Raw genomic sequence first — 12,682 nt, forward strand, 5'->3', positions numbered from 1 at the left:
GGGACTTGAGGGCATTCATTCGGTGAGAAATCACTGTTCCTGAAGAGAAGAGCAAGCAAATGCACCAGCAGCACCAGGGATAATTATCACATTAAATACATTCAGCTCCAATACATGACATGCATTCTTGGCCTTCTGTCTAAGAACTGCAAGTTGGGAAAGATGAGGCTCTCTGTCGCCACCTCTCCAAGAGCTTCACTGAAGGCTCTAGCTGTGGAGGTGATACTACAGAATACCACAGTCACTGAGGGGGCACACTAACACTGTTGATTATACAAAGACAGGGTTCCTTTTAAAAAGATACATCTGGCAGCCCGGCAGGGGCGGCACGGCGCTCGGAGCCCCGCGCCGGCCAGTGTGAGAAGCGGCGAGCAGGCGACGCCGCTGCAGCTGCGGCGCATCCCATCTCCGGGCCGTGCGTGGACTCGCTGCCGGGAGCCGCGCCCCAGGTCTTTGGAAGTAAAGATTCAGTAGCTTTGAACTTTAAAAGGCGCTGAATATGGAGGCACCCATCTGTCATCCCAGCACTCTGGAAGCTGAGGTATTTTCTACAGAAAGAAAACAAAATTGATACCTTGCATCCTGGAAGTTCATTTAGGAATTTGAAATTAGGGACTTCTTTCAAATTTGGACATGGCTAATCGAGGAGCAACAAGACCCAACGGGCCAAATACTGGAAATAAAATATGCCAGTTCAAACTGGTACTTCTAGGAGAGTCTGCTGTTGGCAAATCAAGCCTGGTGCTTCGCTTTGTGAAGGGCCAGTTTCATGAATTTCAAGAGAGTACCATTGGGGCTGCCTTTCTAACCCAAACTGTGTGTCTTGATGATACAACAGTAAAATTTGAAATATGGGATACAGCTGGCCAAGAACGATACCATAGCCTAGCACCAATGTACTACCGAGGAGCACAAGCAGCCATAGTTGTGTATGATATCACAAATGAGGAGTCCTTTGCAAGAGCAAAAAACTGGGTTAAAGAACTTCAAAGGCAAGCAAGTCCTAATATTGTGATAGCTTTGTCAGGAAACAAGGCTGACCTAGCAAATAAAAGAGCTGTTGACTTCCAGGAAGCACAGTCCTATGCAGATGACAACAGTTTATTATTCATGGAGACATCAGCTAAGACATCAATGAATGTAAATGAAATATTCATGGCAATAGCTAAAAAGCTGCCAAAGAATGAACCACAGAATCCAGGCGCAAACTCGGCCAGAGGACGAGGAGTAGATCTTACTGAGCCTGCACAGCCAGCCAGAAGCCAGTGTTGTAGTAACTGAATTCCAGTGTGAACTTCCTAAATTGCAAAAAACGTGGAGTGGGAGCATTTAGCCGGCCCATTGTGACTTCCAAAAAGAGACTTATGGTAGAATCAAGTTTCTAATACTGAATTATTTTGAGTGTTTTGAACTTAATTTTTAATAACATGCATGTATTCTTCCGACTAATGTTTCGGCAGTAGAAAGGGAAATGAGAACTGTGTACAATTTTTTCCATGGGAAAGTACAGGGGAACCATTCGTCTCCAGTTGGTATGGACCCACACTTAACCCACCTAGTCTCCAAACTGGGATAATAGTCAGGTGTGAAAGACTCAAAATTACTAATGTGAGCTTTAGAGAAACATTTTTAGAAGACTAAAAATATTTATGCTTAGCAACAGAAGCCAAGCAAATGGTAATTTCTTCTATTGTCTAATAAGTGTACATTCCACATATTAATAAATAATCCTAAGAAAACAGTCCTACATCTCCAGAAAGAATGAATATTAGTAACATCTTACTCAGTCCTGTTATTTCTTAAAATATGATTGAAAAGAAGTCATGTGTAACCCCATCTTGTTTTAGGAATATAAAAACTGATAAATGCATCTTAATGGATAATGGTCCCTTCACGGGAGCTCTTCAACAAAGTGGAAATAAACCAGGTGTCTGATTTCTCTTTAATCACTGTTGGCCATTACATAGAGGTCTGTCTGGAGCAGGGAGGGAGCTCTGGTTCCTTTTGGACATGATTAGTCAGTGCACTAACAATTATGTACATTCAAACTTGATGATTTTAAATATGATCTTCAGCTGTACTGTAAATAGAGTACTGCATTATAGTCTCCATGTTTATTATTTTCTGTAATATTTAAGAATTGCCTAAGAGTATACAAAATGTACAGTTACTAAAACAGCTAATTATTTCTTTCTCCCCCTATGAAAGGAAGGGGCTTTGCTGTTCTTTCGTGGCTAGAACCATAATAAACACTGTACCTGTAATTTGTAACATAAGTATTACAATGTTATTAGTAATAATCTTGAAACCTTGTTTTTCAAAGTCCATTTTATTTTGATCAGTATATTGCACTAATTATTTTAGGTATTTTCATTATATGAAATCTACCATGTGTCAGATGATTTAATCTATTTAAGTGTTGATCTGCTAGCAGAACTTGTACATTTTACAGTAACTCAAAATTAGTAAGGAAAACAGTTCACCAGTGTTTAGTTTTATATTGAGGTGCTCAGGTTGGAATAAAGTGGTATAAAAAGCAAAAAAAAAAAAAATAAAAAATAAAAAGATACATCTATGCCATATCTACATTCCCTAAGAACAACTCTCTGTGAAGAATATATGATACATAATCCATCAGAATGAAATTCAGAAGTGCTCTCAAACACTCACTATGCCTGACCTGGAGAAACCCAATGGCTCCTTTAAAGGAGGGAGTCTTTGTTTGTTTGCTTTTGTTTTTCAAGACAGAGTTTCTCTGTGTAGTAGCCCTGTCTGTCCTTGAACTCACTCTGTAGACCAGGTTGGCCTCAAACTCACAGAGATCGGTCTGCCTTTGCTCCCCGAGTGCTGTGATTAAAGGTGTTCGACACCACCACCAGGCAAAGGAGGGAGTCTTAATGGAGGAACTGTCCAGATCAGATCAGTCTGTGCACGTGCCTAGAGGGAATTATCTTAATTGTTCATTGATAGGGAGGGCCCAGCCCATAGTGGGCAGCATCATTCCCTGGGCAAGTAATCCTAGGTTGTATAAGAAAGCTAGCTAAACATGAAATGTATCAGCGAGCAGTGTTTCCCCCACGTTTCAGCTTCAAGTTCTGCCCTGACTTCCCTTAATGATGGACTGTGACCTGGAGTTGTAAGGTGAAATAAAGCCTTTCCTCCTCTAAGTTGCTTTGGGTCATGGTGTTTGTAATCACAGCAATTTAGATGAAACTAAAACAATCAGTAAAAGTACAAGATAAACTTAGAATATCTTGTAGAACTGGAACATCCGGGAGCTCCCAAAGTGTGATGAAGATAAATCAGGAGGACCCAGAAGCCAACTTGAATAATGTGCTTTCATTAGTCAAATCTGGAATGGTTCAAACAGTAAAATACATCATGGCAACTGGAGAGATGGTTCAGTGGGCAAGAACACTTGATATTCTTGCAGAGGACCCAGGTTCTGTTCCCAGCACCCACTTGTCTACCCACAACCATTTGTAATGCTACTTCCAGGGGCTCTAATGCCATCTTCTAGCCTCTACAGGCACTGTATAAAACATACATACAGGCAAACACTCATAGACATAAAATGGAAATAAATAAATATTTATATATGTAGCAACAAAAAATTAGAAATCCATCGAATAAACTTGAAATCTATGATTTCACAGTAAGAAGATAGACAGATGATAGATAGATAGATAGATAGATAGATAGATAGACAGATAGATAGATAGATAGAAGCTCAACCTTATAATAGCATGCCAATTAATGTAGAAAAACTATAGGATTAGAAAAATTAAAAAAAAAAAAAAAAAAAAAAGAATCAAGCCGGGCGGTGGTGGCGCATGCCTTTAATCCCAGCACTCGGGAGGCAGAGGCAGGCGGATCTTTGTGAGTTCGAGGCCAGCCTGGGCTACCAAGTGAGTTCCAGGAGAGGCGCAAAGCTACACAGAGAAACCCTGTCTCGAAAAACCAAAAAACCAAAAAACAAAAAAACAAAAAAACAAAAAAAAAAGAAAAATTCAAAAAAAAAAAAAGAATCAAGTCGGGCGGTGGTGGCGCATGCCTTTAATCCCAGCACTCGGGAGGCAGAGGCAGGCGGATCTTTGTGAGTTCAAGACCAGCCTGGTCTACAGAGCGAGATCCAGGAAAGGCGCAAAGCTACACAGAGAAACCCTGTCTCGAAAAAACCAAAAAAAAAAAAAAAAAAGAGAGAAAGAAAAATCACCATTTAGTGCTCACTTTGGCAGCACATATACTAAAATTGGAACAATACAGCGAAAATTAGCATGGTCCATGTGAAATTGACATGCAAATTCATGAAGCATTCCTTATTTGGAATGTGTTCTTGGGCTGCATCTACATCTACACAGAGTTGATACCCTTCAGCGCTCTTTGCATAAATAAATCTGAACCAGGACCTGTCAAGAAAAAGACACAGCATTAATAACAGGACAGACAGAATTATGTTCCATCTGAGAAGCTGCAATCACAACCTGAACCGTTTCTGTGATGTTTCTACCCAAACACTTACTTACAATGAGGAGACATCAGACAAGCCCAAACAGAGGAAAGGTCTACCAAATCACTATTCTATAACCCTCAAAGATGTTCGGAGAAACAAGAGGAGACTGAGGGATGTGGCAAGCTGGATTCTGTGGAATGTCAGGGGTCTGATGGTTCTGTTAACCAGTTAGATCCATTGGTTTGGGGGTCATGTTTCACAGGCAGAGAACACGCAAGTCAAGAATAAAACCCTGGAGAAGAGCTGTGGACTTCACACTGGAGTCTGTAGTCACGTGGGCGAGTGTAGCAAGATGATGGAGCAGTGTTTCTCTTATCTGTACATTGGGAAGCATCACCTATGACCCCCAATAGATGACACATTTGGGTGTGTGTGTGTGTGTGTGTGTGTGTGTGTGTGTGTGTGTGTGTGTGCGCGTGCCACTGAGCTAAGCGTTACATAATCTCCCTCCAGAGAGTCCCTGGTCTCCTCTGATCTTTCCTGATCACGCTCCCTTTCAGGTCCCTCCCAGGTTCCTACTGCTGGAGCCACCCTGGCTCACAAAGGCCACTGTCCTGTTAATTTCTTGATGCTCACAGGGCACGGTTCTGGTTCCTGAGTGGTACAGAGACACACTCCTCAGCCAGCTCCATGGTACCTTTTTTCTTCACTTCACTTTTACCTCCTAACCCCACTCTACTCCGGCCAAGCTGGACTATGCCGCTCCCCGGAGGCCTTCCTTCCTCTTCTCTCACCTCTCTCTCTTCCATGATGTCCTTTCCTCTTGTCTCTCTCTGGAGAGAAAAGCTCAAGTCACCTTCTTGCCGTGGTCCTCCTCACTTCTCACAGACACCCTGTCCCCTTGGGCGTGCTCTGGGAGCACAGAACCCCGGCCATTCCCACTCTCCCTTTCAACACCCTTCATTTCTGTAACGTGACCCCTAGCAATCATTTCACAGGGATCAGAAGGCAGTCAGAGGCAGGGCTCACATCCCGCTCGGGCCTGCAAACCCAGCACACACACGGGGCTATGTCTGCTGTGGCTGGCCCGCCATTGTTTCCATTGGTTAACCTAACGGCATGGATAACAGCAACAAGTATTCTATGTACTATTTATTTGCCAGTCCTCTGTCGGGCCATTTGCCAAATGCACCCGTGACTCAAAGTGAGAGGGGGAGCCTAGGGAGTCCCTTCCTTCCAGGGAGATGACATCTTTTATGACGCCAACATCTTTTATGGCACCTGGTCTTGAGAGAGGAGAGATGAGGAAGTCCGCAGGTGGGAGGGGCCGTCTGGCTACAGTAAACTTTGTTCACCGAAGTGAGAGTGTACAGGGAGTTCTCTCTTAGGTGGCGCTCCCCAGGAGGGCGAGGCAGGCGTGGGGCTCTCTAGGAAGGCACCGGGCCAGGGACAACCTCTCATAGGGAGTAGGGCTCTGTGTTCAGCATGAAAGAGTAAAGGTTGCTCATGCTTCTCTGCCTCTCGCCTGGGAAACGTCAGTATCTGGCCAGTTCCTAAAAGATCTGATAAAGAACAGGAGCAGGAGGCAGAAAGACAGCACAGTGGTTCAAGTGCTTGCTGTTCAAACTCGGGGACCTGCGGATCATGCCCCAGAGCCCATGGAAAAAGACAGACATGATGGTGCGCATGCCCATAACCCCAGCGCTGGGGAGGTAGAGACAGGAAGAAGCTGGGGCTCACTGGCCCACCAGCCTAACCAAATCGACGCGCCCCAGGTTCCACCGCGCCCCAGGTTCCACCAACTCTATCTGAAAAAAACAGGGTGGACTACAGTCTCAACCCTACAGAAAGAACTACAGGCAACTAAGGAATGCTAAGAGCGGAGAAATAGTCTTTCCCGGGAAGAGCACACCAAATGATTACCCAATACCAGGTGGTCAGCTCTGAAAACATACATATAAATAGCATTATACAGACTGAGGAGGTTGCATTTACACACACACACACACACACACACACAGGCAATGAAAAAAGAGGCCATATATATTTGAGAGACAGCAAGAAGGGATATATTGGAAGATTTGAACAGTAGAAAGGGAAAGGGGAAATCATGTATTATAATATAATATTATAATCTTAAAAAATAAAATAATTACAGCCAGGAGTGGTGGTACACACCTTTAATCCCAGCATTCAGGAGGCAGAGGTAGGAAGATCTCTGTTAGTTCGAGGGCAGCCTGGTAAACATAATGAGTTCCAGAACAACCAGGACTATGTAGAGAGACCCTGTCTCAAAAACCCAATAATAATAATAATAATAATGTAAAAAAATTTAAAGCTGATAAAATATAATTTGTACTTTTGTTTTTAAGTCCATCAAAAATTTAAAACCTATTAAGCATTATAATATGTATTTGTTTTTTAGGATCAAAATAAATGTCATCAATATTAAAAAAAAAAAAAAAGGTGGATGGTTCCTAAGGCAGGACATCCAAGGTTGACCTCTAACCCCCACATGCACACATACAACAAACACAATTAAAGAATAAAAGAAAGGGAGCTTTGTACACTGCCATCCACCTAACAGACTCCAGTTTCATGTACAAATACATTTAAAAAAGAAAGAAAGGAGAGAGAGAGAGAGAGAAAGAAAGAAAGAAAGAAAGAAAGAAAGAAAGAAAGACCATGAAGCGTTGCCAATTGACCGAAAGATCGTTTGCTCTGCCCTGCTAGACAAGAAGGAAAATGTACGGATAAGAACCTGCCAGGGAGCAGGGGAAATAAATCACTTCTGTTTAGATTCCTGTCATGCCATTTCGAGCGGCTGCTCCTCCCCAGCAGGGCCCAGCTGGTGCCTGATACCTTCTGGGCTGGTTATCTGTCCAAGGGAATGTTTGGAAAATGTGTCTGTCCACCCTCTGTTGCCAGGCCCTCGCACCCCTGTTCACGAAGCTCTTGCTCTCTTGCAGAGGGCTAAGCTGGGAAAAGAGTGGATAGCCTAACACTAAGGAGTCACTGTCCTGCCTTTAATCCCAGCACTCGGGAGGCAGAGGCAGGTGGATCTCTTTTGAGTTTGAACCTGGTCTACAAAGCGAGTTCCAGGACAGCCAGGAGTCACTGTCCTGAGCTGCCGCACCACCCTCCCCCACCCCACCCCCGCTCTGCTTACAGCTTTCCTGCTGTGTTTTGAGATGCAGACAGCCTACTATCCTGGGTGGAATGGCAGAGCCATCTAGATCGATTCAGTGGCATTTCATTGTTGTTGGTTGGATGGTTTGCTTCTTTTTTTAAGGCGGGGTCTTGTTGAGCTCAGGCTGGCCTCGAACTCAGTAAATAGGATAGCCATGAACTCCTGCTCCTCCTGCTTCTCCTTCTCCAGGGCTGGAATTACAGGTGTGTGCTGCCACACTCAGCTTAGAGGGTTTGAAAAGAACTTTCCACCCCGTATGCTCATCTCAAGTCCCCCTGTTCCTCAGTGAGTTCTGCGCAACACAGAGGCAGCTGGGGTTTTCCTTGGCCTCAGGGGACAAAGCTGCCATATCCATCCATCCCAGAGTCATGGCTGCCCTGCACCCCCAAGAACCACCAACAGGGAGACAGCAGGTGCCTCAACAGGAAGTCATCGGTTATGGAATAGGCTGTCCTGGAGCTCAGAAGCCAACAGGAGACACGTCACTCCCCCACTTCTAATAACAAGATGACGACAGTCCTCAACAAGGATGCTTTTTATTGCTTGTGTCCTCTGCCATGAGCGAGCACATTGTTAGGTCCCCTGGTTCAATCCTTGCCCTAAGCCTTGGAGACTGGAGATTGTTACCATCCTGTGTTCAGAGAAGACTGAAAGTGAGTGAGCCTGCCTAGTCTCCCAGCTACGACATGGCAAACTCAGTCTCCAAGGCTTGTTCGGCCTTCTCTTCTCCCGCTCCCAGAGTCTTGAGTCATTTCATCCTTGGCTTTGGCTAGACAGTGGCCGGGCATGATGAGAACTCATCAAGTCACATATAGGGTGATCTGGGGTATCTTTATCACCTTCTCCATGCAGTCTTACAACAGGATACAATACAACCCCTCCTCCAGGAAGTCTTCCAAGCTGCCTGAGTATGAGCACAAGCACTCACTCACCAAACCTTCCCATGTCCTCTCTGGGCCCTTGGATATTCAAAATATAGTCCATGGCCCAGAAGCCTTCGCCCTGCCTGGTGGAGATACCAGACCCTTCTTGAAATACGTATCTCTTGGTGTGTACATACATGTATGTGTACATGTGTGCAAGCGTGTATGGAGGCTAGAAGTCAGCCTCTAATATCTTCCTCAATTGCTCTCCACTTTGATTTTAAAAGATTTTTGCTACTATTGTTGTTGTTGTTGAGACAGGATCTCACTATGTAGCTCTGGCTGGCCTGGAATTAGCCAAGTAAAGTAGGCTGGCCTCAAACCGAGATCTGCCTGCCTCTGCCTTCTGAGCGTTGGGATTAAAGGTGTGTGCCACTATCGCCCAGATATTTATATTATTCTTAAGTGTATGTGTGTGTGTGTGTGTGTGTGTTCTGCAAGAGCAACATCTTAACTACTAAACCATCTCTCCAGCCCCCTTCATGTTGATTTTGAGACAGAGTTCTTACTCTTTTTTTTTAAATTTATTTATTTATTATGTACACAGTGTTCTTCCTACATGAATGCTTGCAGGCCAGAAGAGGGCACCAGATCTCATTACAGATGGTTGTGAGCCACCATGTGGCTGCTGGGAATTGAACTCAGGACCTCTGGAAGAGCAGCCGGTGCTCTTAACCGCTGGGCCCTCTCCCCAGCCCCGAGTTCTTACTCTTATCTGGAGCTGGCCCACTAGAGCAGGCTGGTTGGAGAATGAGCCCCATAGATGCCCCGTTCCTGCTTCCCCAACCCTGTCACTGCAGGCACACACCACCATATCCAGCTTTTCATACAGGCTCTAGGGCTCAATCTCTGATTCTCATGCTTGATTGACAAGCAGTTTACTGCAGGAACAGTCTCCCCAGCCCTGAAACCCACCTTTTAACAAGACTCCAGGTGGGACCAATGCACCTTGTACTCTGAAGTCTGTTTCCCTATACACCAGAGCCCTTAACTACCAACCCAGTGATTCTGGAGCTATCTGCTTGGAGCTCCTTGACATTTGTTTGTTTTTGTTCTTAAAGGAATGTAAGTGCCGAGACAGGTTTCTGCAAATCCCAAGTCTATCCAGCTTGAGTACTGGCTAGAGCAGAGCTGGCAATGGGAGGTCCTCATCCTCAGAGTGATGGATCACAGCTCCATGGATGGTGGTATGCTGTCAACCAGACCTTGATGACTCCAAGCCTCTCAGGTCCCACCTTCCTCTGGGTCCTGAAGGCACATAAACAAGCCCTGCTGTTTGTTGAGATACAGCCCCAGGTTCATGGGAAGATGTCACACTTTGATTTTCTTAATGCCAAAAGAGCCCAGGCCCAATCCTGGAATTCTCGCCTAGGGCCACCTACCTCCCCGACCCACAGCTCAGGTGTCCCAAGGGCACTGAAGGCTCCGTGCATTCTTGGCAGCACCGCCTGCCCCACTGAAGCCAAGAGGGAGCCACCTCCTGCGGGCTCTGGAATTTCAGAGCTCTGTTCATAAAGGACTTTATAGGAATCTTGTGGTCCCGGCCAGGCTGCTGCCTGGTCCCTGCCCTATTGTGCTTCTCCAGAGCTGTCACTACCTCTTAAACAGCTCCCTCCCTCTCCTTTTAATCACTTATTTAACGTGTGCACCAGCCCTTGAAGAAAAACTAGCTATTTGCTCTTTCTCACTTCCTGTGAGAAGGGTGGGGCCCACCGGCTGCTCTTTGGCAGTTGCTATGATTTAGCGTGGGAGTTAGGTCTTCTGCAGGCAGGGGAGTGAGTTGTGCTGTCTCTGGAATGCTGGTGTTGGTCATGTCTCCCAGAAGGGCTTGCTGATAAAGGAAAGTGGTAGGGAGCACGTAGTGTGTGAGTATGTGGTGTGTGGTACAGAGCACACCTGGAGTGAGAGTGTGGTGTATGGTAAGTGGTGTGTGTGTGTGTATATGTGTGTGTGTGTGTGTTGGGGTTGTATTATGCACTCCTCTTCTTCTCTCCCAGAGAAGGTCTTCTTTGCTTCTGGTGGTCTTCAACAAGGGCAGAGAGTAGAATGTTCCCTCTAATGACTGTCAGCTCCTCTCCTCAGGTGCAGGAGACGAACTCTGGGCAGGTACTGTTGGCTTCACAGTATCTTTTATGGCTCCCTCCCTATGAAGTCCAGTCCCAGGCGCTGAGGATATGAGTCTGCAGGGGTGGATCTCAGGTCAAACCCAGAGAAGATAATCTCCACCTTGGTACCATCTCAGGTGGAGACAAGGTGAGTCCTGGCGTTGAGCTGGACATGTGCACTGCCTCCTGTGGGCAAGACCTTTGAGCCTTGGGTCACGTGAGCCGTCAGGCCCATCCCAGAACAAAGTCAAGGAGAGCACAGTTATAAAAGGCAGTCTTGATGACTTCTCTGCATAGTTACTTCTTTCCCCTTCTTGATTTAGAGACAGAGACCTAGAAGGGTTAGGAGTATAAATTCTGGACTTGGCCAGTCTCAAACCAAACTCAGTTCTGTCACATGCTAGGTTCAGAGTCCTTAAGCAACTCATTGAACCTGTCTGTGCCTTGTTCTTCAGCTACAAAAAAGTATATAAGAGGCATACCCACACTCACACACCATGGGGCTGCTGTGAGAGTCAGGGGGTTCAGGAAAGAGTTTAGAATCCCAATGACTAGAACCCACTGGGAACTATAAATCAGAGTCCCATAGTCCACCAATGACCTGTTAGAGCATGCATTTTCATCCTCTGAAACCCCGAGGGCAAAGTTCATCCATGGATTTTCCTACAGGGTGGAAAGGAAGTAAGACCAGCCCACATCTTACTTCCGGCTGTACAGATAGCTTTTCAGAGGATGTGCCGAGTGGCAAAGCTCTGGCTCCGCTCCAGGAAACACACACACTGCCTGAGGGAAAGACACTGACCCTATGAACTGGCCTGTGAGCCTGCGCGCATTCCTTATGTGGAGGATGATGGGTGGTGCTGGGGAGCCCAGGGCCTCGCACGTTAGCCAAGTAAGTTGTCTGCCAACGCAATACACCCATAGCCTAAAACTTTCTACTTTGAAAGTTAATTTCATGAACCTAAAGCTAAGAGGATATCCACATTCTGAATCCATACTTGAGAAGTTTCTACTGATATTTCTACCTATCTATGTGGCTTCATGAAGACAGGGCAAGACAGGACCCTAAATTAAGTCTGTGGAGATTTGCTTCTTGTAACATCCTTAACACCAATCACCACATGGTTTTCAGAGCCTCAAATCTATTTAAATAAATCCCTGGAACTGAAACACACAATAATATATATATATATATATATACATATATATATATATATCTGTTGTTTTGTTTTGTTTTGTTTTCAAGACAGGGTTTCTCTGTGTAGCTTTGCGCCTTTCCTGGATCTCGCTCTGTAGACCAGGCTGGCCTTGAACTAACAAAGATCCGCCTGCCTCTGCCTCCCGAGTGCTGGGATTAAAGGCGTGCACCACCACCACCCGGCCACACAATATTATATTAATCATTTGTGCATCCACTCATTAATCTAGCCAAGAATAATTATTAACACACAGTATGTCAAATATTACATTAGAGGATACTAAGTTTGCAAGTATTCATAGATAAAGTACAGAGATTGATAGTAATACATACCATTTTATATTATGATAAAAATCAATACAAGCTGGGCAGTGGTGGCGCATGCCTTTAATCCCAGCACTCGGGAGGCAGGGCCAGGCAGATCTTTGTGAGTTCGAGGCCAGCCTGGGCTACAGAGCGAGATCCAGGAAAGGCGCAAAGCTACACAGAGAAACCCTGTCTTGAAAAACAAAACAAAACAAAAAAAAAAAAAAATCAATACAAGAGGGCCCAGGAAATCGTCCAGTGAGTGAAGATGCTAAGTCCGATGACCTGGACTCTACCTGGTAGAAGGAAAGACTTCTGCAAATTGTCCTCTGGCCTGGCCTACACATACATGCACACACAAAATAAGTAAATAAAATGTAATTTAAAAGCAATGGAAGAAGAAATACTGTTAGTAGCAGCAAGGAGACATGACCCTTGTCAGCACAGACAGCAGCAGCTTGAGAGTCCCCTTCCCCCTTGGGGACCTCCACTCAGGAAAAAATAATG

The 12,682-nt window shown here is 45.3% G+C and overlaps 1 protein-coding gene and 1 non-coding gene across 2 annotated transcripts; both read left to right on the top strand.

Annotated features, from left to right (window-relative positions):
- The first annotated feature begins 315 nt into the window (after positions 1 to 315).
- LOC128118772 (ras-related protein Rab-5A) lies at positions 316 to 2,542 on the top strand. Its single transcript, XM_052751590.1, has 2 exons — positions 316 to 449; positions 542 to 2,542. Exon 2 carries the CDS (start codon positions 634 to 636, stop codon positions 1,279 to 1,281), a length of 648 nt encoding a protein of 215 aa, XP_052607550.1. The 5' UTR covers positions 316 to 449; positions 542 to 633; the 3' UTR covers positions 1,282 to 2,542.
- A 1,680-nt stretch (positions 2,543 to 4,222) lies between these two features.
- On the top strand, positions 4,223 to 4,327 carry LOC128118806 (U6 spliceosomal RNA). Its single transcript, XR_008221333.1, has one exon. It is a non-coding gene; the product is annotated as a U6 spliceosomal RNA (small nuclear RNA).
- Positions 4,328 to 12,682: the final 8,355 nt, after the last annotated feature.

This window comes from Peromyscus californicus, unplaced genomic scaffold (assembly GCF_007827085.1).
Source record: "Peromyscus californicus insignis strain IS unplaced genomic scaffold, ASM782708v3 Scaffold_22__1_contigs__length_63687245, whole genome shotgun sequence".
NCBI classification, from domain to species: Eukaryota; Metazoa; Chordata; class Mammalia; order Rodentia; family Cricetidae; genus Peromyscus; species Peromyscus californicus.

What these genes read in the sequence shown, in the direction of transcription:
- LOC128118772 (XM_052751590.1), top strand. Translation starts at nt 634, where the DNA reads ATGGCTAATCGAGGAGCAACAAGACCCAACGGGCCAAATACTGGAAAT.